The sequence below is a fragment of the Scomber japonicus genome, chromosome 7, assembly GCF_027409825.1.
Source record: "Scomber japonicus isolate fScoJap1 chromosome 7, fScoJap1.pri, whole genome shotgun sequence".
NCBI classification, from domain to species: domain Eukaryota; kingdom Metazoa; phylum Chordata; class Actinopteri; order Scombriformes; family Scombridae; genus Scomber; species Scomber japonicus.
This window is the reverse complement of record NC_070584.1, coordinates 8,647,122-8,673,456: the sequence shown is the minus strand read 5'-3', so window position 1 is coordinate 8,673,456 and position 26,335 is coordinate 8,647,122. Positions and strand designations below refer to the sequence as shown.

The following is a 26,335-nucleotide window of genomic DNA, read 5'->3' as shown; positions in this document are numbered from 1 at the left end:
GCCAGAGTATCTAACCATGGGGGTAATAGCACATTTGGGACCAGCAGAGAGGCTCTTAAGTCCTCTACTTGTCCGACATTAGAGCTAAAATGAACACAGCAGTGTCCTGTAAACACACACAGAGTAGACTCTTACTAAAAGGGGTCTGGAGCCCCCCCTGTCTCACCCCCCACTCTTTTACACGTCACTGCCTTTCAAAATAATTGCACTCCTGGTCAAGCTAAAACTCAATTAAGCACAAGCACTTAAATAGGCTTGTATATGCAGGCTGTAGTACGTGCTCCTTTGTCATTACCAGAGCAGACAGACCAGCACACAGACATGAAGACTCATTCTCAGAACTCAAAGTTATGAGGTAGCAGTCTCTGTGAGTGTGAGGGGTTATTATTATGATCCCGGTATAGGCGACAGGATGCAGCCTATCAGCACATTCACATGGACGGCGAACCTGTGGATTTATACCGCTGTAGAGGCCACTGGTGCTTTAACGGACATGTAACCAACATGTTTGTTAGTGTCTGAGCACTAAAGGCTGAACCTGCCATCCGGAGATGCGGAGCAGCCTCCTGCAGCGATGAGCACATCTGACATGCAAGCGAGCGCGTCTCTGCTCCATGAAGCATGATAACGCAGGCTGCGCCACAGGCACGCACAATGTGGAACAAGTCTCACCTGATTTAGCCAAGCTCGGCAGGGAGTGTGTGAGCACCGGGGCTTCTCCTTAGTCATTAGTTAAGCGCTGGACAGCTCCCATCCATCCGTCCATCCTTCCATCCATCCTCTCAGACAGCACACAAGGGATGTTGGGACCCCAGAAAACAGGGCTCGTTGACTTTTTATCATTGCCGCTGGTCGTGGCAGTGATGTGCTGTGCCCAGAGGTGAGAGTCTGTGGTGGTGGTGGTGGTGGTGATGGTGGGGAGGGGGGGTTAAACCGGACACAAGTCTGGGTGTGGGTGTTCAGAAAGAGTTACCTTCCTTGTTGTCTTCTGTCTTTCAGCGTCAACGAGCCGGGAAACATGTCTTTTGTTAAAGAGACTGTGGATAAACTGTTGAAGGGATATGATATTCGTCTACGTCCGGACTTTGGAGGTATGACTTGGCTCTCTCATTCGGTGTTGCACCATCGTTTTATTACCCTGAAGTAGCGTGGTGATTATTAACTTTGTTTTGTGTATTGTTTTTAGGTCCACCGGTTGCTGTTGGCATGAGTATAGACGTGGCAAGTATAGACATGGTGTCAGAAGTCAACATGGTGAGTTGTAAACAAATCTTTAATTATTATTTGAGTCATTTTGCAGTTTTGTTAACCTCTGTGGACTGTTGTACCATTATTTACCACGAATTTGGCTAATTAATGATATTCTTTATAAAAGGTTAAAAGTTGTAACCTATGGCTTTAATAATGATGAATTAACCCTTTATCAATGCTTTATTGATCAGTTATAAGTCATTATTAAGATTAAGCTTTGGTTTTCCAGGGTTGAAAACGCACTTTTGTAGATGTCCATTGGGTAAAATGCATTTTGTAAATCCTTGTAAGCCATTAATAAATTATGGGTTTCTCACTTTCTCATAAAATGATGTCATGTCAGCAGTTATGGCACTAAGTCATTTACAGTAAATCATCCAGTCTGCAGCTGTAAATCTTTATAAGTTGTTATAAATTAGTATCGCTCCAGGTGCTCTGCACTTTTTTTGCCAGAGGGTCCATTGGGGCTTTAGCCAATTTGACAACCCTAAAGTTGTTCTTCATTTTTAATAACTGATCTATAAAGCATTGGTACATTATTGATAAACCACTAATGAACAACAATAGTTGCAATTTTTAACCTCTAAACATTGTGCCTTGTTAGAAAGAGGTAAACACCAGTCAAAATCCATTTTCAGAACCTGGCAACTCAAAACTGCTCTTGCTAATGGCTTATAAATATTAGGATATAGTAAATGATGTATTAACCAATAATAAAGCCACTAATTACTACTTATAAGCCTTTAAGCCTTGATGATGGTGAACATTTTAGAAAAAGGTAACCAAAGTAAATTATAACACCCAATAATCTCTACAAGATAGTGCATTGCTCCAGACAAAAACTGTTTATAGAGGCTCTCCTGTATTGTCTAGAGTGACTTGGTCATCTGCTGTATGAGATTATGGTTAGTTGTATGGTTTTACATCCTGGTTCACTGGCTGTGTGACTGTAGCAGTGATGCCCTAATAGTCAAGATAGAAGATAAGGTCAGTAAGTCCTGCTACCATGCCCTCTCCTTTCAAAACATGAAAAAACAAGCTAGATCACCAGCGTGTGTGTATGTGTGTGTGTGTGTGTGTGTGTGTGTGTGTGTGTGTGTGTGTGTGTGTGTGTGTGTGTGTGTTATAGTGGGCACACCATGGGCTCTACAGTTTAATGCCTGTATGCCATCTATCATTGGTCTGAAATGCTGACAGAGCTTGATGCCTGATCTCATGCTACCAAGTGGAAATAGCCTCTGACATGCTGTCCTGACAAGTATGTGTGATGAAATGTACCCGTGGTGCATTTTAATGCATCTCCACTCAGCAGCAGAGTGTAGGCTCAGTGGGACCCACAGAGAAACCACCCACTCGCTTCTAGTGACGGTTGAGATTCATGTTTTGTAAATGAGTGAAATGGTTAAAGTAGCCATCATTTGTCATGTTAAATAGCGTGGTTGTATTAAGACAATGCTCATTTTACTGTTAGCACCAGTTATTTGTGTGCAACCATAGTGTACTTTGATGAGTAGATATACAATAATTGTTTATATGCAGAATACAGTCCAACTTCATTTTTCCAATACTAACAATGAATGATGTCCCTACTTAATACAATAAACACAAGTTATTGTGGGTATAAGTTCAAAATTGGACTACTTAACTTAGACTATTTAAATGTAAGCTTTCGACTTTGAGTAAAAATAGAAATGCACACAGTATTTTCTCGTTAGCTTTGGAAATCTATATTCAGTTAACTACATTTCAGCACTTAATGGGCCAAATGTAATTTTCATATTAGAGACCACACCTGCTTTAAACTTGAGAGTGAAAGCATTTGGCCTCCTCAGTGGCGATCGTATCGGACTAAATGTTTCAATGGCTCGGGCATGCAGACGGGACAGAGGAAACACATCTCCCTCTCAGGCTACAGGACTTTGGACACATCTAGGAAACACTCCCAGTAGCATCAGAGCATGTGTTAAAAATTCATTAGCTTGCAATACAAATGATCAGGAGTTGATCACATCCTGTTCACGAGGCATTACACACGTTATTCCAGATGTCCAAAACATGACGTGAAGAAATAGACTAAATATTATTCACACAAAATCAAACAGGATCAGCGATCACTGGTCAGGCTGCTTGAGCATTGTGGACTCTGCTGTGACTCAGGAAGCAAAGTTACTTCACATCAGCACTGGAGCAACATCACTTTTATTCAGAGCTTTGGGAACGGATCTGTGGTCCTAAAAAAACAGTGTTTTGTTCTTCCCTGTTCTGTCAAAACTGAATTCTGATTTCTCCTCCAGAAGGCTTTGACATTTATAATTTTTCCTCACATTTTGGTCAGTAGAGCATCTCAAGGGGAATCCTCCTCCCTCTGTGGGATTATAGAATCATCTATACATTTTATATTGTATTGTAAAACACTTGCAATGCCTCACTTTGCATTTTGCACAATATACAACACTATACAGATTATTACTTTAGGAAGATACACTGAAATCACTGCAATTTCCATATATTGATTATATTTGTGCAGCCTGCTGAAGTGCTGAAGTAAATTTACAACCTGCCAGGCAAGTGTTTGATTCAGATTTACAGTAGGTCAGCTGCTGTGAAGCTGGAAGCTGACTTCTGCACACTGTTTAAGTGACGCTTGCACACAACACTAATCTGTCAATTAACATAAGCAAATGATCACAATTATGACTCTAGTTGGTTACTTGCTACTTGTTGTACCTAATGAATTTTGTCCAACATGTATATAATCCATCATAAAACTTGAGCGCAACTGTGTACAATATTCATTTTCAAATAGTCCTGATTATTCTTCAAAAGAAAAAAAGTGCAACAGTACATCCATATTTGCTGCTAATGAGAGATTATGAGGGTTAATGGAGTGTACAAAAGAATTTGCATTGTTAAGCACTGGAGTTTTGTTTATTATCCTCTTTTACAAATTACCAATGACTTTGAAGTAATGAAAATTAGGTTTGGTTAGAAAAGATGAGCAGGACTTAATTAAAAATCTCTGTTTTATAGTGGTAGACTCCTTTAAAGTGACATTTGTGAGACTATTATTCACCTCAAGCAGATACCTAGTCATGATTGAAGCTTTGCATTGGTTTGAATTTCTGGAGATGATGACCTAATTTCCTCTGATTTACTATACCTGTAGAAGCTTCATTGACAATAACAGTGGCTTTTCCTCTTTATTACACTTTTTAAACAGAACTTCTCGGGCCTCCTGTGTCTCTTTATGAGGTTTCAGTTATTGCCTTTTTTTTTGTCATGGCCCCAAATAATTCCACTAAAAACTATGTTTCTAATGCCCTTTGAGTTCTTCTCATAACAGTTTAATAAACTTAGGTTATAAAATGTAGCCTCATAAAGCCAGACTTTAGCTCACAGACTCAGTTTCCACACACATCTAATGGGAATCAGTTGAGCCCTGAAGATAAATCTATAACTAGTATATGAGCAGCGTTGAGATGACTCAAAACCCTTGTAAACCATTTAAGCTAAATGCTCCATTCACATTACATGTTAGAAAACAAAGCAGGATTCCTCCATTGATAGTCATATTTTTCTCCCTCTGATTTATTCAATGGTTGGTGGAAATCAAACATTTCCAGAACAGTTATGTCTTTCCAGTTTAAAAAGCACCAATGACAGCCTGGTTAGCGGCGTGTCCGGTGTCCAGTCAGATCACAGGAGGGCTCATATTGATGTCTGATTGAAGAGGAGAACTGTCACTCATGTATTACACAGCTTGACTGAAGATACATCTGTTCTGAGCAAAACCCTGAGCCTTACCAGACCACACTGCAAAAACACAACAACAAAAAAACATGGTGAAATAAACTTAAAGTTAAACTAAATTAAACGGTATGTCAAGTGCTGATTGGTTGCTTTTAAATATGTGTTATATGTGTTTTAGTGTGTACATGCATGATTGCGTGTGTGAGTGTGTTATTAAGGGTAACTTTTTAATCTGTTAACAGGATCAGAGAGCACATTTAGTAAATCACTGTCTGTTGTTGGTGCTCAGTGTAGACTGGTGCTGTAAGAGAATAAGGAGCTGGACAGACAGATTAGATCTGCAATGCAGTGCAAGTCTGTCTCTTTTCATATGCTTCAACAAGGAAGACTTTCTGTCTTCACATGTCTCTCTGAATTATCTGGAGTCTAATCGCACTTTTCGCACCACGCTGTGACTATTGAGCAGCGATCAGTGTTTCTTATGTAATAGCCATTATTACACTGAACCCTGTTGTTTCTAAATATGACTTTATCGTTGACTTTAACTGGTTAGTGTGTCAGTATAACTTATTTTAACAGTGATTTCCCATGGAAAAGGGTTAGTCTAAAAAACACAGCAAAATTTGTCTTTCAAAGTTACCGATGTGTCTTTGGTGTGTGTGTGTGTGTGATCTGTGATGTTGGCCTAGACCCTGACAAATGAAGTTCAAGGAGTAAGACCTGCAATGGTGGTCTGTGCTGCAGTGCAGGTTATGAAGTGGCGAGAAGAGGGGCACAAAACAGAAAACTTGGCCCAAGATCAAGTTCATCTGCCTGACATTTAGAAATAGCTGCGTGCTTTTCGACATGATACACAGCTCTGTTCCACATATCTCACACAGAGCGGGACTATCCTTTACCTAGCTGAAGCCCCCCCTCCCCCCTCGCCACTGGGATTTGTTTGACATTACTGAAAGTAGTTTTAGAGCAAAACTTGAGGCATTTTTAAGGAACAAGTGACACCCTAAACCCTTCCAGTCTGTTGATTTAGCTTTTATTTAGCCTCTAGAACCGCACATCAGGAGCTTCAGCTTGTTAAAAATGTTTAATAAAATCTCTCATATCTCAACTTTGACTCCTCAAAATGATTAAGAAAAAAAAAACAGGTGTAAATGTCATTAGAGGTAAAGTTTGTGTCTTGAGTTTAAATTTGACTTTGTGTGGAACTGAAGGAGTCATAAAGTAGTTCACTGATCTACTTTTGAAAAACAAAATATGGACTTTTAACAGACTGTTTTTAAGTAATGTGACAGCCACTGAGATTGGTACTCAAAGTTTTACCATAAAGTTGCCTATCATTCATTTTTATAGTCTAAAATGCAGGATTTAGAACAGTTTTGACCTCCACATCCACATTTATTTGCACTAATAATAAATCCTTAGCGATAAATCAGGATTTACATGACCGTGATGACTGCTCAGTTATAGTCCTTGTACAGGCCCAAGCAAAACTTGCTCTCACTCCCTCAGAGAAGTGAAGAACGTAAAGGTGTTGGCAGCGTGCTTTCAAACCGCCAGAGTCACACAAGGTATTGGCCCGTTATAGCCTGTGTGGGCGAGCTGCAGAGCTTGTTGTCTAGGAGATGAGATTATTAATATATCTCTGACTTTACTTGCTCTCACTCCTTTATTTTTAGCTTGCAAATTTGAATCGCTTAGTGTCCTTTTCCATTATGTTGTTATTTTTAATAATCCTAGTCAGTCAGTCTATGAGCAAAATGTAGTATGTGTTTATCTATGATGAATCGCTCCCAGTTGTGAAAACTACTAGGGTTGCTATACGTTGCAGAGCAACACCTGTCCAGGGCACATAAAGCACCTTAAGCTGTAAAGCAGATCCTCCCAGCGGTGTTGTTACACATTTATTCAGTCACCACGGCATGAGTCAGCTGGAAGAATCCATCATGTGCTAAAACACCCAACAGTTTTGACACTTTAACATTATCCACCTTCTGCCTGAAAGAAGTGTTACCCTTAAAAAAACTCAAACTACAGATGTTCTCCCAGATTTATATCGAAGGCTTTAGTTGATAAGTCAGACACCTAACACACCAAACAGCCTCAGGCTCCAGCTACTTACAAGGAAAACTCAGCTAGATATACTAGTGTCATCCTCTATATACAACATGCTGAGTTCTACATCTTGCTGGAACAATACTGCGCTCACTGAAGTGTAATACAATAGAAGGATGTGACCCTACAGTAATATAACCTCTGTGTGCAGTACAAATTTATTCTACTTTAACAGGATGCTTAAAATAAAAATGGAGCGTCAAGAGCTTTTATTGAGCTGATACACCTGATTCCAGGTGAGGCTAATTGTGCTTGAAGAACTTTTGTTGTATGCAGTCACTTACATTTGTGGGTGTGCTGTGTGAGGAAATGTTATGAGTACCTTAAATAAGCTGAGGTGACCCTGGAAATGGCATACAGTAGAGGAGTTTATTCATAGTTTTAGGACAATAATATGTTTGAACCATCCCATTATACACTACAGTATACACAGTCAACACAACAGCCTCTGGACCTGGCACAATAATTACACTATCAACTTATCATACAATAACGTAATTATCATCATCATCATGTCTCCACTTATCATATGATACATGGAAATTGCCCTGATAATTTTTTGACCTCAATATTGCCACACTTCACATTAGCAGCTAAGAGGCTATTCATGTCACATTAGCTAAGCAAGTAGTGTCCTCCATTCCTCACTGTATAAGTCCTGAGTGGAGACTGCTGAAGAATTAAAGGTAAATAACTCTGTCCCCAACCATAATGACAGTCGTGTATTTTTACACAAATGTAGTGCACACTCTCCAATCCCACCACCTGCCCCCTTGCATTATTATTATATATATTATTATATTATATTATAATTATATCAGTGGTGTAAAATAATCTTCAAATGACAATAATATTGTTTATCGTGACTATACTGTATCTGAGACAATATATCGTCCAACAAAAGTAGTGATTGTGACAGGCTACCAGCCTCATTATACATCTAAATGCCTGATAAGCTTCATGGTTAGCAAAAAAACACACAGAGGGTCCCTCCACTCAGGTAGAATCAATGTGAAAGACCCTCTCTAGAGGTTGGTGGTGCAACATGGCAGGCTCTGTGGACCCACTCCCTATGTAGATATAAATGATGCATTCTAAGGTCACAAAAAAAAGATTCTTATCTTTAGGTGGTTATACACTAATTAAAACATACTTATGAATATCATATTCCATTTCTGACAAGTCTGTTCAGATAAATGCCACCATATTCTACACACTGCATCTTTAAAGCTGCAATAATCAATGTGTTTATATTAACAATGGATCAAATGACTGCATGTAATGTGAAAGGCTTGGCTTTTTGTGGCAAACCCTTAAATAATTATTCTCAGACTCTGTGGTTCCCCTCAACTCTACGGGTCCTTGTAGCATCTTTCAGCTCACTGTTTTGGTTTAACAGCCCACAACTTTACATTTTGCTTCAGTATCGCCGCTTTCATTAGTATCGTTTCCAGCAACAGCACCAAAACTACAGACAGACAAAGTTAGTAACAAGCTGGTAAAATTGTGGAGAGTTCAGCTGCCAAACATTTCCCTACGGATGTGGTGAAGAACAAACTAGAGCTGGAAGGAGAGAGAATATTGGACTTCATGTAGCCAGAAAAGCCAGTGGGATGAAGTTGTTGCCCTGCATCTACTGGATGAGTAAATAAGAAATAGTTTTTTAATAGGTTCATCATAAAACTTTAAAAGCTTTACAGGTTGTTGCATTGCAAGTGGCCAAAAAGGGAAAAAAAATACTCAAAGCAGCTCAGAATCTTTTGGACTACTGTCATAAGTTGTCTGTTTTTATCATCATCTCCAGCCAAACTCCTCAATCATCATATCAGCACTACTTATCATAGTGGCTAATTAACATGCTGCATAAATAAATCTGAATCACAATTTTGGATTGCAAATTAGTATTACTTTTTCCAGTTTCATGATTTCTTATTTTTCCATCATATTCATAGAACTCCTTCAACCAGACTGAAGAACCAGGCATTTAGACATAAATAAGCCTTTGTGAGTTTAATCTTGGTTAATGTTTTTCTATTTTAGTTATTGATATATTAAAGACATATCTTATGATGCTCCATTATGTCTTCAGTCTTTTAATGTACTGTATTTTAAAAAAGCACTATAAATACATCATCAAGCTGCTTAATGTGCGGTTATTCGTAAAGGATGGTGAAATGCTAATCATCGAAAGTGACACAAGTCATCTGATATTATTTGGTTCATCCATAGAGGCGATGTTTATTTTTGTCCATTTGTCATGCAATAGTTGTCAAATACTATCTTTATATGTTGTTTTCCCCTCAACCATCATTATGGGATCAAACAGATGTATTCTCTTTCAGCTCGTCAGATCTAATGTCATATTTAGAAGATTTGTTGTTAAGTTTAAATCTGTGGAGGCTGTATACAGAGAATCATTTCTGATTGAACACATCTCAAAATTAAATGGAGAAAAAAGTTTCTTCTTGACAACCCTCCCTCCCACGTCCTCCACCCACCCCCTATACAAAACATGTCTCCCCCTGCAACATTGCTCTCAAGAGATAATAGTATTTATAAGGCGGCATGTTTTTGAGATGGTGAAAGGGATGAAATCATTTCATGAAAGGCTTGTAAAAATGCTGCGTGGGAGGATGCAGAGACTGAAATTATTAAACGCATGGTTTGTAAAACATGCATAGTACACTTTTGAATCCTACTGGGAACACTTAACTGTCTTATGAAGTGATGAAAAGCCCCCCACTTGCGCAGGGCAAGCATCTCTGAGTGCTATTCCTGTATTCCCAGCAGATATTTCGGTGTTAAGTTGACGTAGACGATGTTTGACTGGCACACAGTAACCATGTCTGAGTATGAGACTGTGAACCATATGAGCCGAAGATGACACGACAGTCTCATCCTCCCACTGGGCCTCATTTACTCACTGGTGCTGAGAACAAACCCCTTTCTGTCTCTTGTGGTCTACATATCTGACAACAAAAACACCACCCTTTACCTTCAGTGTGCCTGAACACTAAACAGAGCAAAGAGCATCTACAAGTATTATTAAAGTGTTTCTCTTAGTCAGTGGATTCACAGTGTGATGATAACATTGTGAAAGTCCTCCATAGAATGCTCTGTGAAAGCTTCTGGTTATCAGATATAGCTATTGATAATGTAATTGCCAAATGAGTGGATATTACAAACAGTCATCCTCTAGCCAAACTCATTTCCAATAGGGTTGGACCATAATTCAATATGACCCTTAATGACTTTCAGTGGAATCATGTTTGTGTTATACAAAACTTTGTGGTTGTGAGCAAAATGTAACTATAAATGAAGCATCAGCTGTTTCATTGTTGCTATACAATCACTGGCTCATTCACCAGCTGACTAGTCACAGCCAATCACATTCATGCAGGTTATTTCATTATACTGATTTGAACCATTTCACATTTGAGCTATTATATTATGCATTAAGAATAGATTTTGAATGTTGAAATATGATGATTAGAGCACTTGCTTTTCTCCTCAGATCAGACACTTGTAGAATCTGTAACAGCAAAAGTTGAAGCTGTAGTAAAAGTTTTTTTAATCATTTATAATTATAATTTTAAAAACTTTTAATTTAATTAAATTTTTTAGAGATATTTCCTCTGTTGTAAGATTAATATTTCTTGTCAAATACTACCAATGTTAATTATATCGTGGTATAATACCACATACATATTTGGTCTAAATTAATAAATGTTATACCAGTCTTTCATCATTCTGCCAGAGACTGGAGCAATCTGCAAAAAACACCATAACTGGACAATTTTATCCCCATGTCAGCCTTCAAGAACTGTATTACAGACATTCTCAGTGATACATGCTGCCGTTTACACACTAATATTCCCCATCCCTCGTCTGTCTGATGCATATTCTTTCTCTCTTGCTGCTGCTGTTTTGCTTCGCCTGTTCACCTTACTGCTTGTGTATGCTGCTCTTGTTCTGTTGTGGTATTGCTGTTGTCTGATAGCTACCTGCCTAATGCTTGTGTGCTAGACTGCATGTCATAGTGCAGTCTATCAGTGGGTGTGTTGGAAATGCTTGGATGTGTGCTTTTGTCTTTGTAACTTTTGACTTTTCTTTTTAGTCTTTACCCCCTTATCTCACGGGACTTTGCCTTTTGCCAGGCCGCCACTGTAAATAAGTTCTTAATGATTGGCATGGTTAAATAAAGTCAAATAAAATAAAAATAAACATTATGACTATAGAAAGCTAAATTTTTAACATATGCAAAGTGACTGTGGCAGTCATAACTATGTTGTAAATTGGTCTTGGTCTATAAAATGTCACAAAATAGTGAAAAATGCCAGTTTCTCAAAGCTTAAGATATTGTCTTCATACTGTCATAAGTCTAACAATCTAAAACTCAAAAATATGCAGTAAACTCATCACATAAGACAATGAAAGTAGCAAGTGCTCACATTGAAGACAATGTTTTTGCTTGAAAAATGACCAACACCATTACCTAAAGAAGTGCTGATTGTTATGGATTTGTTGGATATGACTAATTAGTTAGTTGACTACTTGTTTTTCTTTCTGTAATTCTTTTTCAAGGCTTTTAAAAATGTTGAAAGATGTATGGAGCATAGGAACAAACAAGTATGACAGGCTTCACCTTAAATGAAATACAAAACACAAAATGTACTGGTGAGAAAAATGTAATTGTTGCAAAAAGTATGCTTGCTTTCAGTTTAAGATAAGATAAGATATATTTTATTGTCTCGAAGGGGAACTTTGTATTGGGCTGAAGTGTTGCATACTGCTGCATATAGAAAAATACAAGGAACATAAAGTATATATACATAATCTCAGTATGTATATGACTGAATGCATTCACAAACACTGTCATACCTGCGTTCATAGAGTAAATGCTGTGCTATAGAAAGATATTTCAGATATTTTTTCCAAGTGAATTATTACATGACATAATCTGAAGCTTTCTGAGCAGCAAATAGAATATTATTGGACAAGAGCTAGCAATGCTGACCTCAGAAGGTGTCTCCCTGTACACAAAGTGAAAACCCTCAGTGGGGAATAAGCTAAGGCCTGGAATAGAGCCCTGTGGGACTCTGCAGGTTGCTCAGGGTACTGGGAGCAGGAGGGCGTACTGTACAGTGCGTGCTCTGTTAAGCTTTATATCTGAGAAGCTACAACATTGTCTAAGGCGGTGGAGGGAAACAGCTGAAGTGGGATCTGAAGAACTAAAACAGACTAAAATAGTCGTGGTCCAGACATGGAGTGAGGGGGTTGGTATTGTAGATGAGCTCCTTCTCTGTAGTATAAGAAGTGTTGTGTAAAGCTGATTCACCCAGCCCACACCTCTGCTGTGTGTGGGAGAGTGTAATGAGGCCATCTCGTTTTCACAGGGGTGAAAGAATTGGGAGGGTGAAGGCATCTCTAAAAAACCACAGCCAAACCTCAAGCCAGGGATTTTCTGGAAACGTACCAATATTATTTACTACAAAACCTACATTTCATTTCCCAACTTCAAAAATATCTATCTTTCTTTGTTTGGATGCAAATTTTGGAGAAATGTAATCACGGATATGATTTATTTTACTTTTGTTAGGAAGCAAAATACTAAAGACATTTTATGGATGACTTACTGACAGTAGAAAACCCACACAGATACAGAAACTATAAGCAACTTTTAAACCTAGGGTAAGAATAAATACATCCTCTGATTGTGCATGCACACTGAATTATTCATAGGAATCAATATTACATTATATTCTACTGTCAGTCAAATCATGTTGTGTAATTCATTCCAAACAGAAAACAAGCCCACACTTTGTCAACCATGCGTGATGCAGCTGCCCCTTTGCACCAGTTATGTTGTTTACAGAGTAATGAGAGAATCAACAACAAAAATAATGCAATTCTTTATTTCATCAAAATCAGGTCAGCAGTTTCCGAGGTGAGGAGCTGCACACACACTAACCTATTAGTTTAGTGTTGACGGAAGAAGATATTGATTTTATATATCCAAAAAGAAACGTGGCAGTTTGAACAATTTATTATGAATACACGATTGCACCGGAGGATTGAAATGTAGGCATTTTCAGCATATTTCCTGAGATCTGCTTATTTATTTAAGAGAACATTAGTCAGCAGAACAAAGGCAAGTGAGCAAGTAAAGAGCTCCATTAAAGGCCGGGAAAAGCTTTTGTGTTTGATGGATCCACTGAATGAATGCCCAATGAATTATTGACAGCCTTAAGTCATAGCATGGATGGTTGGTAATATGTAATGATATCTATCTATCTATCTATCTATCTATCTATCTATCTATCTATCTATCTATCTATCTATCTATCTATCCATTCATCCATCCATCCATCCATCCATCTATCTATGCATTTATCCATCCAACCAACCAACCAACCATTCTATCTATCTATCTATCTATCTATCTATCTATCTATCTATCTATCTATCTATCTATCTATCTATCTATCTATCTATCTATCTATCTATCCATCCATCCATCCATCCATCCATCCATCCATCCATCCATCCATCCATCCATCCATCCAACCAACCAACCAACCAACCATTCTATCTATCTATCTATCTATCTATCTATCTATCTATCTATCTATCTATCTATCTATCTATCTATCTATCTATCTATCTATCTATCTATCTATCTATCTATCTATCTATCTATCTATCTATCTATCTATCTATCTATCCATCTATCTATCTATCTATGTTCTTGAGATATGCGGTGGAGTTTTGGCGTGCTGTAAAAAGCAGTCAGGCATTGAGCTGAAACATTGCACTGATGCTGTGCTGACAGAAATGGAAATCTATAGTCTGAGGGCTAGTAATGCCAGTCTTGTGCCCAGAACAGCTGAGAAGGGTTTCTCGTTGAGGCAGGTTCTTGAAATACGGTCGCCCGCAGCAGACCGATGAGAATCAGAGTTGTTTGACGATTCTATAAATATCACTTTTCGTTACAAACAAAAATCCATCCCCAGCTTTAGGCTGTAGACGTGCAGTGCCGAACTTGATAACCTTGTAAGAAAGACAAGTCTGGTTTCAGTTTGGGCAAACTGTGTTGATTATGTTTGAGTGAAGAAAGTGCAAATATCTGAAACAAAATGACATTATTTATGTGCTGTTTCCATCCCTACAGGACTACACGTTGACTATGTACTTCCAGCAGTATTGGAGAGATAAGAGACTGGCCTATTTAGGGATCCCTCTCAACCTGACGCTGGACAACAGAGTAGCAGACCAGCTCTGGGTACCAGACACCTACTTCCTCAATGACAAGAAGTCCTTTGTGCACGGCGTCACAGTGAAAAACAGAATGATTCGACTTCACCCGGACGGCACTGTTCTTTATGGCCTCAGGTGAGCTCTATTCTCTGCTGTTGACATCTCCCTTCATTCCCAGTCCTGCACTATGAGCTGCAACACTGGAGCTACGAGACAGATTTAAGCATTGATTGCAGATAAAGACTCTATTTACACTTACAGTTCAAGTGTCTTATATCCTGATACACTTTTATTACTACTACAAACATTTCCTATATGCATCTACATCAGCAAGATAAGAAATCCACCATCTTGGCGTTCTTTTGCCTTCACACACTCAAGTCTGATCCAATCAGTAAAAATAACGTAAGCAGCCCGAAGAAACAAATGTGTTTCACTCTACCTCCTGTGGTGGCTCCAGTAACTAGCCAGCAATCTATCTCTAATGCTTATTGGTTGCAATTACTCTTAGCTTTTATGCTATCACATAGCTATCCAATATGCCCAAGACACAATAAATGGCTAAGTGTGAGTGTTTTATTTGTTTTGTTGAAGCCATTTAAGCTGCAATTCTCACAGTTTAATGCTAATACGGCAGGTCTCAAATCAAATTATATCTCATAACTCATCTCATATGTTTATTTGGACCACGGCTCAAGATTGGATTCTCAATATAACGCTGCAGCTCTGCAAAGCCTGGAAGTGCCATTAGCAGGAACTGGCACACAGTGTGACTTTCAAACAAATAATAATGAATGTCATTGCATTGCCAAGATGCTTGTGTCTTAATAATTTGTTCCATTTGGAATGAGTTCTTGTTTCAGACTGAAAGAGAGTGTGTCTCTCTGTGCATTTGTTCTTCTGTCTTCACCCATTTGACACAATGCTTTGACAATATTTCCTCATGAACTTGTGCTGCACTTTAAACAAATAACCCTGTGTGCCTCTTTTTCGGCCTTGTTTGGATTCAGGATCACAACAACAGCAGCCTGCATGATGGATCTGAGGAGATACCCGCTGGACGAACAGAACTGCACCCTGGAAATTGAGAGTTGTAAGTTCCCAGCCCCACGTCTTGCGCTTAGTAAAGAAATACTGCGGACAGCTCTGCTTTTTCATCACTTAAAAATATGAATAGCGCTGTGATTGTCATAAAAAACTTCTCATACTCCTCATTTCATGGAGACAGAAAGTGCACAGGCTGCTGAATTGCCCTCGATTTATTAAGCTGTCATACCTCAATGAGATTGCTTGCTTCACCCTCTCCAGTTCAAGCTACTGTGTCTGTGTACCCACAAAAATTTTAACCAGGCAGTGATTTCCATTGCAGTGTAACTTCATCAGTCCTCTCGACATGTTTGGCTACCTGAGCTGTTATAAAACTATTGGCGGTTATGGATCCCATGCATGTGGTATAAGCCTGTCTGCCTGCAGTGACACACATCACTGCGAAGATTTACATCTCATGCAATCAGCACTTACAGCCAGTTGAGTCTATGTGATTCATAGGGCTTACTGTAAATCAAGCGTAGCTATTAGGCCCCCAGATTTCACTTAAGCAAATAAAAATGCATAATTAATTTGAACCCTCCAACAAAATGAGACTGCAGTGCTTTCTGTGCTTTCTCACACCATACCTTGTTCTCTGTGTGCATGTTTGCAGACGGTTACACAACAGATGATATCGAGTTCTACTGGAAAGGAGGAGACAATGCTGTGACCGGGGTGACGCGTATTGAGCTCCCTCAGTTCTCCATAGTGGACTACAAACTGGTCTCCAGGAATGTTGTCTTTTCCACAGGTGAATATACAGCCGTTATGGAAGAGGATGAACAATAATGCTTCTCACATGCTCTATAATTGTTTTAATGTCTTATTTAAGGTATGGAATAACATCCAAGGGCACTCTTTGGCAAAAAGTTTCACAAGAAGCATCCCATCAATAAATCCTCTTTACTTTAGTTCCCTACATATACATACGTATTAGACTATTTTAAAGAATTTGGATTGCACCTCGACTTCTCTGACCATACCAGAACAGAGAATAATAACATAGAGCCAACTCTGTTTCTTTAAGCCCCTTGGAAAATGAAAGGGGGCAGTAACACAATGTATTCATGCAGCAGAACATCGACAGCATAAATTATTCTCTTACAATACAAAAACTCAGAGGCACCAAAACAGTAATTATTCCCACTGCTGAATTAATAACATATAGGAACTAGTATATCTGTCCTATACTAATATTTCTGAGAAGATAATACTGAGAGGACTATTAGAGTTAATTACAATCAGGGTCAACTCTTGATACAAATAAACTGTAAAAAGTAGATGCAGATGCTCTTAACATCTTGCCAGTAGATGGATCTAGCACACAGGAAGCTATAGTATATTTAATCAGTCAGTTAGTTAACAGGTAACTATCACAGGGCAACAAGGTCACCTAGTGTTTACAAGGATTCCTGTTAAAAGAGAGATGCAGATACTGTAAAAAAGTAAAGATAAAATATACATTTCTTGTTTTCAGATCTCAACTTTGTCCCTGTTGAGGTGTAACTGAATATGAAACATAGTAGCGGTGGTTATTGTAGCAGTTCAGCAGTTATAGTTCTCTTCTATAAGTGCGTAGTATAAGTTTATCTTTATACTTCTACTTCTGAGAACTATAAAGTATAACATAAAAAGTATGAATTTTTGAATTAGTTCAGCAAGTAAAAATATTGCATATTCATGTCAAAAATCTACTAAGTTAAAGGTATAATTTGCCATTTGGAAAATGCATTAATTTTCTTTCTTGCTGAGAGTTAGATGAAAATAGAAGATAGAATTCTCATGTTTTACAATTAGTATGAAGCTACAGCCAACAGCTGCATAGCTTAGCTTAGTTTAGCTTAGCTTAGCTTAGCGTAAAGACAAAAATGTGCCTGAAGAAATACGCCGGAACCTCTAAAACTCACTACTTAAATCATCATATCTTGTTTGTGTAAATTGCACAAAAACAGAAGTGCAAACATAACAGAACCAGGCGAGCTCTTTCCCTTCATTTTCAGTCTTTGTGCTAAGCTAAGCTAGCCTGCTAGTTGTACAGTAGCTTCATATTCAGTGAGGGTGGTATCAATTTTCTCATTTAACTCTCAAGCAAGAAAGCAATTAAGCATTTCCCAAAATGATGAAAAGCTTCTTTAACATAGTGTGAGTGTAAACAGCTGTTTTATATATTGTTTCATCTGTGTTAGCACATAGATAAGGTCAAGGCTGAGTTTCATCAGATTTACAGTTTGAGCCATGCTTGTTTGTTTCCATAGTGATGAAATCAGTACATGAAGCCATCGCCATAGGAACTGAAACAAAGAGCCAGAGAGCCCTGTGTTCCTCTTAAATTAAAGAGGGGTATTTCTTCTTCTCTGTCTCCCCTGCAGGTGCCTACCCTCGACTCTCTCTGAGCTTTAAGCTGAAGCGAAACATCGGATACTTCATCCTGCAGACGTACATGCCCTCCACTCTCATCACCATCCTATCCTGGGTGTCGTTCTGGATAAATTATGACGCCTCGGCTGCCAGAGTTGCATTAGGTATAATGTGTCCCGTGCAGTAGATTGATCTCAGGTCTGTAGTATCACCTTCAGTTAGATGTCCTTTGTGTTTTATAGTTTCGCCATGCAGGCTTGTGAACAGTGATCACCTCTGCCCCAAAGCTAGAAGTCAGGCAGGAGACATTAAAATGGGATTTCATCAAAGTGGAGACTCTGCAGTTACACAGTGAATTAATTTGTGATTTATGGTAAATGAGTCACAGATGAATTTTCTGGGAATCTTTTTACAATCTCTGGTTCAGGGAATTAAAGAAAAATCTAATTTGGTCATTAAAAGATCAAATATGATGTGACACAAGATTTCAGAGCACTTGGTGTGAGACACATAGCACTTGGTGTGTGCCTTCTGTAGAGGGTAAGGCCCTCTAAAAAAGGTGAGCTGAGAATCTAATATGTTGATCTGTTGAATTAAGCCAAAGGTAAAAAAGCTTTTTGCCTCACAAAATACACAAATATCAATTACTATGTATTATTTATGTATGCAGTATGAAGTTGAGACAAAGACAAACAAACAAACATGAAGATCACCTTTAAAATATTGTGTTATATATATATATATGTACATTATTACTTTAATTTTTTTTTTTATTTTTTTTTTGGGCTTTTTTGCCTTTAATGTTCAGGACAGTGTAGAGAGACAGGAAACAGGAGAGCATGAGAGAGGGGGAATGACACGCAGGATAAGACCGCTCGGATCGGGATTCGAACCGGGGTCGCCTGCAACGAGGACTATAGCCTCAACACATGGGGCGGGTGCTCTACCCGCTGAGCTATGCTCAACCCACTTTAATTTAACATTTATCAGTTAGTAAGTACAAATATGATTATTTAGTGTCAGTTGAATACTTCTATAGATATGAATTTGATTTTTTTGCTACATAGTTTGGTCTCTGTGTTTTGCACATTGCTATCCCAAACCTTCATGATAAATATTTAATTTCCTACTTTGGGGAACCAGTCTGCACCAGTCTATTCCTTTACTGATCCCATGTTACACTGTGGCAGCCGGTGATTGGCAGGTATGAGATAAGCAATTCAGCTGAAGAGATAACTTATTTATAAGCACAGCTTCTGATTTGCTATTATTTGTGCATAATGCCCAACGTATAGTCTACAGTCTATTTTACTAAACAGGTGTACACATAACATCATGTGTCAATAGAAAAAATATATTTAAAAAAACATTTCTCACTCGTCTTCTGGTACTTTACTACAGTTGCAAACCATCTTGGTAATAAGCATTAAAATTTAAAAACAGGAGATAGAAAGAAAATAAAAAAATATGGTATGTAGGAGGTGGTAGGTAATGAGGATGTTCTGAATGGATGGCTGTGAGGCAGAAAATGTGACTGAGTTTTTATGTGAGATTCATTTCTGATTGATGGCATCTCTCCCCTCTCAGAGACACTGTACAGTAGATGAAGTGTTTGTGGCGAACTCATGTCCACCTCACTAAATTTACCGGACTGTGACCTTAGAGGATGATAGGTTGGATAATGTTGGCCAGCAGAGGACATAAACAGGAGATCTGACCTTTCCGATTTGGTTTTATTTATGTTTTTAAAACTGACTTTCAGTGATCTTTGCAGTGTTTGTTTGATCTTTGGGAAAATCCTACTTAATATTTTTAGAGCAGTAGTTCTCCAAGTGGAGTGAGTGGAAATTTTGATGAGGATGAATGAGTCCTTGGGGTCAAGAAAAACTATGTTTAATGTAAAATGGGTCACTCAAATCCCTTTTGCCCTATAAAGCATTTTATCATCATCAAACAAAAGAATTTGTTTTCACTCTCATGGCTCTCATTAGCATACTTTACAGCTGCAGCAGGCAGATGTTTTCAGCTAAAAATACTGTATGTATGAAGAACCCAGTGTACACTACTTTATATCAGCACCAAATAGCAGACAGAAAAACTAGCTAGTGAACACATTAGCATTTGGCAGCTAAATTGGTGGAGGAGACCAAAACGTAGCTAAAAAGGGAGTTAATAATGGATGTACATTTGCCACGTGTAGGCATCAATTTGCTACAGCAGGCTACTATATAAACTTTATAAGGTGATACTTTGTCGGCATTGTGTTTACAGATTGCTATGCTGCTCTTACGTGACAAAAATCTGTATGAAAAGTATTTTCATAAATGGTGCTGTGTATCAAACATCAATACTTTTGCTGTAGTTGCGGGAAAAATGTAGCAAAAAAAGTGACGGACCAAAAGCACTTACACTTCTTTACTTTATGATAGTATGTGATTGATCTGTATTATATTTAGGCTAAAGTTAATGCTTGCCAGCTATTTTTTAGACTATGTTAAACATTCAAGAAGTTCTCTTGTGAAAAAGCATTCAATTTTCTCAAACTAAGGTATCAAAACAGAGATTGTTGTGATATCAGTACCACAGCTGAGGTGAGCGGTCAGCACAAGACAACATTTCAAATGATACCCAGCCTTAGGAAGTGGACAGAAGAAACAGGAAAAAGATTGAGATGTGACATAATTGACATTACACTCAATTCTGAATTGTTCCTACATTTTTGTCATATGTGAACAGATAAATAATATAGGCTGCGTATAAGGCCTCTGCTCTGTAGTGTAACAGAAGACTGAACTGGATCTAAGACTCACATTTTCCACTGGCCTGTGGGAATGAAACAAATACGGGGCTTGGCTCATCATTGGAAATCACCCGGCCTCCCCTGACTGCATTGATCTCTGCTTGAGTATTTGCCTTAATGGAAATCCTCATTCAGCCACTATGCACTCAAAGCACTGCCCGTGTAAGATAGAGCACGTCATCCCCGTTCATTATTATCCCGTTCATTAAATACCAGTCGCACATAGACTGGGATTTAAAGATGAATATTGCACATTTCAATACATTTGCTGAGCTGTCACATTTGGAAGCATCTCTTCAGGGTCAGACCTCTTCAGGGGACCCACTTCTCCAGTTCGTCAGCTGTAAGGCCTTCTCATTCAAGGGACGGCTGTTTGAGACACTCTGAGATCAATGCAAGTTAGAAAGCATTTACACTTACTGGACCATCCAAATTCAATCACGCTCCATGTGATAATTCACTATAGGTTTCCATTCTCTGTGCCATTATGGTGGCCTAAGTATCCCATGCAAAAATACATTTACTGGGATCAGACTTCATACAAGAGCAGTGGAAAATGATGTTTGAAGGAGGTCACACAGTGTATTTACTGTGTATCACACTGCCGACACATGCTCTCTCTCTCTTTCACTCTCTCTCTATATAGTATATCAGGTAATTGACAGTTGGAGTTGTTATCTACAATGTGTCTTGCAATAACATCTGTGCCCATGTACTTCTCACTGATGTCATCTCGGAGACATCTGTAAACTCTAAAGCGGCGTGCTGAAATGTATTTTCGGGGGTTTGTTGAGTAACTCTCTCCTTTGAGCTCTGAGTGAGTTTAGATTCTTGCGCTTCCCTTTGTTATGCAGGAATCGATGAAATGTACCCACAGCGCTCTTGACACCCCCACATACACACACACGCACACACACACACACACACACTGTATGGTGCAACATTTTTGGTTTAATTATGTAAGCCTGAAAAGACAGAAACAGACACAGAGTCCAGGTTGGTGAGGCGTCCACGAGACACAAAAACAACACAGACACATTTATTGTTGGTGTTGCACATTATTTAGAGAATTACTGCACTGATGTTTATTTATTTGGTGTATTTGCTGAGACTGTTCACTCTTTATGTGCTCCCATATAAAAAGGAACATTTTCTTCTAAGCCAAACTAAGAACATTCTGAATACTTTGACTTTGACTTCGATTTAGCTGTTAAGTCATCAAGTTTAATGGAAGTGTTTGTACCTGCAGCTGATGAAAATGACTCACAATTAGACTAGCAGGATACAGTTTTCTCTCCTGATGAGTTAACAGCGTTCTTAAGTTTCTTAAGATTGGGTCCTGGCTTTTTCGCCCCTGTAATTGTTTTAATTAAAAAGCAAAAACTCTTATAGAGACTGTACCTAGCTGCAATTTTCTCACATGGATGTAGGAATACAAGCTGTGAATTGTACACTCACTCCAGGCCTCGAGTGCAATGACTGACAGGTAACTTAACAATGTGAATTCACACCACAGCAGTTGGTGTCCACGCTAATCTGACTGACACATTACTCATCAGCAGATTGACCTTCATTTTAAATTGTCTACTTTGTTCATTTTTGTCTGAGGGAAAAAAAGGCTGTGTTATAAAACTGTAGGAATTGAAAGATGTGGGTGTTTACATCTTATAAAAAAAATCCTATTGATTTGCATTATGGGAAATGTAGGATGCAGTGTTTTTTGGAGCTTAACTCATACAAGTCAGGGATCTCGCCCTCCCCCAGGTGGATCCAAATTCAAGATATTGAAGGCATGGCTGTAGAAAAAGGTTTTTATTATTTGGATGTGTGTAGAAAAAAACAAGAGTAGCTCTGAGCAGAACGCAACTGACAAAAAAATTGATAAGAACCTGACAAGAACTGGCAAGAACTGACGAAACATGACGAAAACACACAAAGGATCCAACAAAGACTAAATAGCAAAGCAAGAGGTAAATTCAAACCAAACTAATGGAGCAACAGGGAACAGGTGGTACAATGCAAGGCCAGGCTGGGAGCTGATTGGATGGGGAAGACATAAGGAACAGGGCAGGGCAAATGAGGACAATGCATTGAATGAGAGCACACAGGAAAAACCAAAACACAAGAAAACACAACAACCAAGAATTCCAGAAAGTCCTTAAAAGAAAAGTCAAATAACAAACGAGCAAAACCAAATGAAGTCCATGAAATATTCTGGTGAGTGATTGGGTTGTGCAGAAATCTAAAACCACATTTGATCTGAACTGCTTTAAATGACATTAATACAAGTTAGTGATAGCTGGGGCTACAACTAATGATTATTTTCATTATCAGTTGATTTGATGATTATTTTCTTGATAATTAGTTACTTCTTTGGTCTATAAAAGAGTTGAACTAAACATGGTGAAGCAGCATTCAGCTGTTATGCTGCACATAGCTTGAACAAACTATCATCAGCCCCAAATGTTCCTTTTTTCATGTGCTATGATTGAGCTCTCTTAAAGCACTTTAATCTTTCATTTGCACTGTATGTTCTTTTAATCATTTTTAATGCATTTGAGGCTCTATTTTAGTCTACCCTTTTCTTTTCTTGCTCTATTTTTATTTTTTCTTTATTGTTTTATTTTCATTATAATTTGATTTTTTTTATTATATGTTTTAATGTTTCCAATTTTTAGTGTTCAATTTTTTGTTTTTATGTAAAGCACATTTCTCTGTATGAAATCGATAGCTCTATATGACATCTATAACAGCGATATTTAGTTGACTCTCATAGAGGAAGAAAAAAAAACGTAAATTGATACGTTATTTTCTGTCAATGGACTAACCGATTCTTTGATACTTGTTGCAGCTCTGATGATAGCTCCACCCCATCACATCTTTGTTTAAGGAGGTTGTCCCTGAACGATTGCTGGGTTTTTTCATTACCAATGCTGTTATATTCCAGATTTGTTGTGTTTTTTATTTGTAACATGGTGATTCTAATTCTTTTTTTCTTCTTCTAGGGATTACCACTGTGCTGACCATGACAACCATCAACACCCATCTGAGAGAGACGCTACCCAAGATCCCCTACGTCAAAGCTATAGACATGTATCTGATGGGCTGCTTCGTCTTTGTCTTCCTGGCTCTGCTGGAGTACGCTTTCGTCAACTACATCTTCTTTGGACGAGGTCCTCAGATGCAGAAGAAGCTGGCTGAGAAGGCGCAGAAGGCAACTGAAGAACGGAATAAATTTGAGAGGCCCAAGGTAAGAATCACTTTCGAAACGCCACAGAATCAAGTTGAATCTGATTATTTCAGATAGAACTGCTGGAAAGATCTGAACAACGGGAGGTTCTGAGGTTCTGTTGGGTCTAGGGGATAATATTTATTCCAGGGCTGAATGTTATAGCTCAAAGGAATATGATGCTGATGGTAAGAATTTTTGTCAAATATAGATACAGATTGTGCAAATAACCTTAAATGAGCTGTTTTCCACTGTTACATTACATCAGATCAACAAAGCCTGGTATCAAAAATAAAACAACGTGGAAAACACTCAGGTCCATCCAGTCTTCTTTCATCTTGAATGAAGCTTGATATTACACCAGTGAAAAGTATCAGATGTGTAAGGGATTAACTGGGATTAACTGTGGATTTACCATTGTATACCACTTAATGAATAATGAACATTTACAGTGTGTATTACTCATCTTAATTTTCGCTCAATGTGCATAAATGAATCATCGAGCCTGGACTTGACTGGTCCGTACTGTTTGACAACTGTCTGACTCATAGTGTGTAGTCATACATACATCACATGCAGGTGCAAGGCTGACCACAGCTCAGACAAAGGGGTTTGTGTTTGTGTCTTTCTCGTACGTAGTCCATTCTGGAAGGAGGCAATTGCAAGTCTTCGTCTATTAAACAGTCCAATCAGGTACAAGGGCGTCGTCACTCACGAGGGGTGAGTGTCTGTCACTGCCTGTTGTGTGTCATCTGTGAACCCCCCCCCCCCCACACCCACTGAAACTTTGCTGCTGCATGCAAAGTTTTACAAAGGAACGCTCCTAACCACACCATTCCCCTCAATGTTGGCCTTTCCTGAGTTGTGCTTTAATTGATTTCTGTCTTTGTGGCTCTCTTGCCCCTCCCTCTCCTGTACTGTCATTTCCAACACTAACCTGCTGTATACAGTATATAATATAATCTATATATCCTATACAGTGAATGCAAGCAAAACACTATAATGAAGACTTATTCCTAACCTGTAGGTGAAGATGTTATGAGGTTTAGAGATTTGTTGAAATTCCTAAATGTGATAAAATATTATACATATGGTCTGTTTCCAACCTAAGAATTGGTGGAAGAACTTAATAGACTTGACTTTGAGCTGGTATGTACATTATATAATAGTGTTCTGTGTGTGTGTGTGTGTGTGTGTGTGTGTGTGTGTGTGTGTGTGTGTGTGTGTGTGTGTGTGTGTGTGTGTGTGTGTGTGTGTGTGTGTGTGTGTGGTATGTGTTTGAGCTTTTATGAGTAGCATTTTGGAATAAGATCAGTTTCTGTCATTAGCTTGCAGCAGTGTTGACAGAGTGCAAAATACATTTACACTTCCTCCCTCTCATGTCCTGTAACCACATTGTTGCATTACTGTGTACATGTTGTACCTCTATTTTTGTCACATAAGTTTTAAAGATTTATATGTTTTTGTGTAGGCAGGAGGAGCTGTCATGACATTAGTATTAGAGCCACCCGGCCCAACCTTGAACTGATTTGTGAGATATGATTTAACTTTGGGATAGGAAACCTGGTTTTGAAGGCCGCTCTCTGGTTCCCGAGCTGTAATCTGTCAGCCTCCTGCAAGACGTCAGCCCAGGGGCCTGACGCATGCTGCACATGTGTCATCAGTCACTGAAGCCTCAGCTCACAGCCCATTTTTAACACGGCTCCTGTCTGTTGTGCCTAGGTCGACTCCCAGGGGAACATTTTGCTGACAACCTTGGAGATCCACAACGAGGTGGGAGGAAATGAAATCACAACCTCCGTGAGCGAGACTCACAACTCCACCTCCACCTCCATGGTGTTCGACAACTCGGGGGTCCAGTACAGGAAGCCGAGCGGGACGCGTGACTCGTGCCGCCACAGCCTGGACAGGAACGCACATTTCAAGAAGACCCGTCTGCGGAGACGATCCTCCCAACTCAAAATCAAAATCCCAGACCTCACTGATGTGAACACCATCGACAGATGGTCACGGATAATATTCCCCTTCACCTTCTGCTTCTTCAATGTAATCTACTGGCTTTATTATGTGAAATAATGCACTGATGTTTTTTTAAAACCCATCTCTTGTCTCATTTTTGTTTTTGAATGAGAGAGGACAACTTCTATATGGTCAAATCCTTGCGAACATTTTTTAAATTCAGAGTTCAGACTTTGATGGAAGAATACTTAGACAGTGTGCATTTGTTCATGCACTGTCACAAGGATTGATCTACAGGACGTTTGTTTTACAGAGACTTTCCTGTACTGTAAGTGACTCTCTGTTCTGACCCCTGTGTCGACCTGGGACATTTTATCTCATGGGTTGAAGCACAGACATTTCGCGGTGATGGATTTAACTTACACTGCTTTAGATTAATTATTACAACTATATCCATGACTTCAGTATAAAATGCAGTCAGTCTATTACAACATATTGCTAATGAAAAGACAATTGACAAAGATTTATAG

General features: G+C 38.7%; 1 protein-coding gene across 1 annotated transcript; it reads left to right on the top strand.

Moving 5' to 3' along the window:
• The first annotated feature begins 842 nt into the window (after positions 1 to 842).
• On the top strand, positions 843 to 25,922 carry gabrb3 (gamma-aminobutyric acid type A receptor subunit beta3). Its single transcript, XM_053322334.1, has 10 exons — positions 843 to 880; positions 1,000 to 1,091; positions 1,187 to 1,254; positions 14,285 to 14,505; positions 15,381 to 15,463; positions 16,073 to 16,210; positions 17,829 to 17,981; positions 23,623 to 23,867; positions 24,486 to 24,566; positions 25,569 to 25,922. The coding sequence occupies exons 1-10, from the start codon at positions 864 to 866 to the stop codon at positions 25,920 to 25,922; spliced, it is 1,452 nt and encodes a 483-aa protein (XP_053178309.1). The 5' UTR covers positions 843 to 863.
• Positions 25,923 to 26,335: the final 413 nt, after the last annotated feature.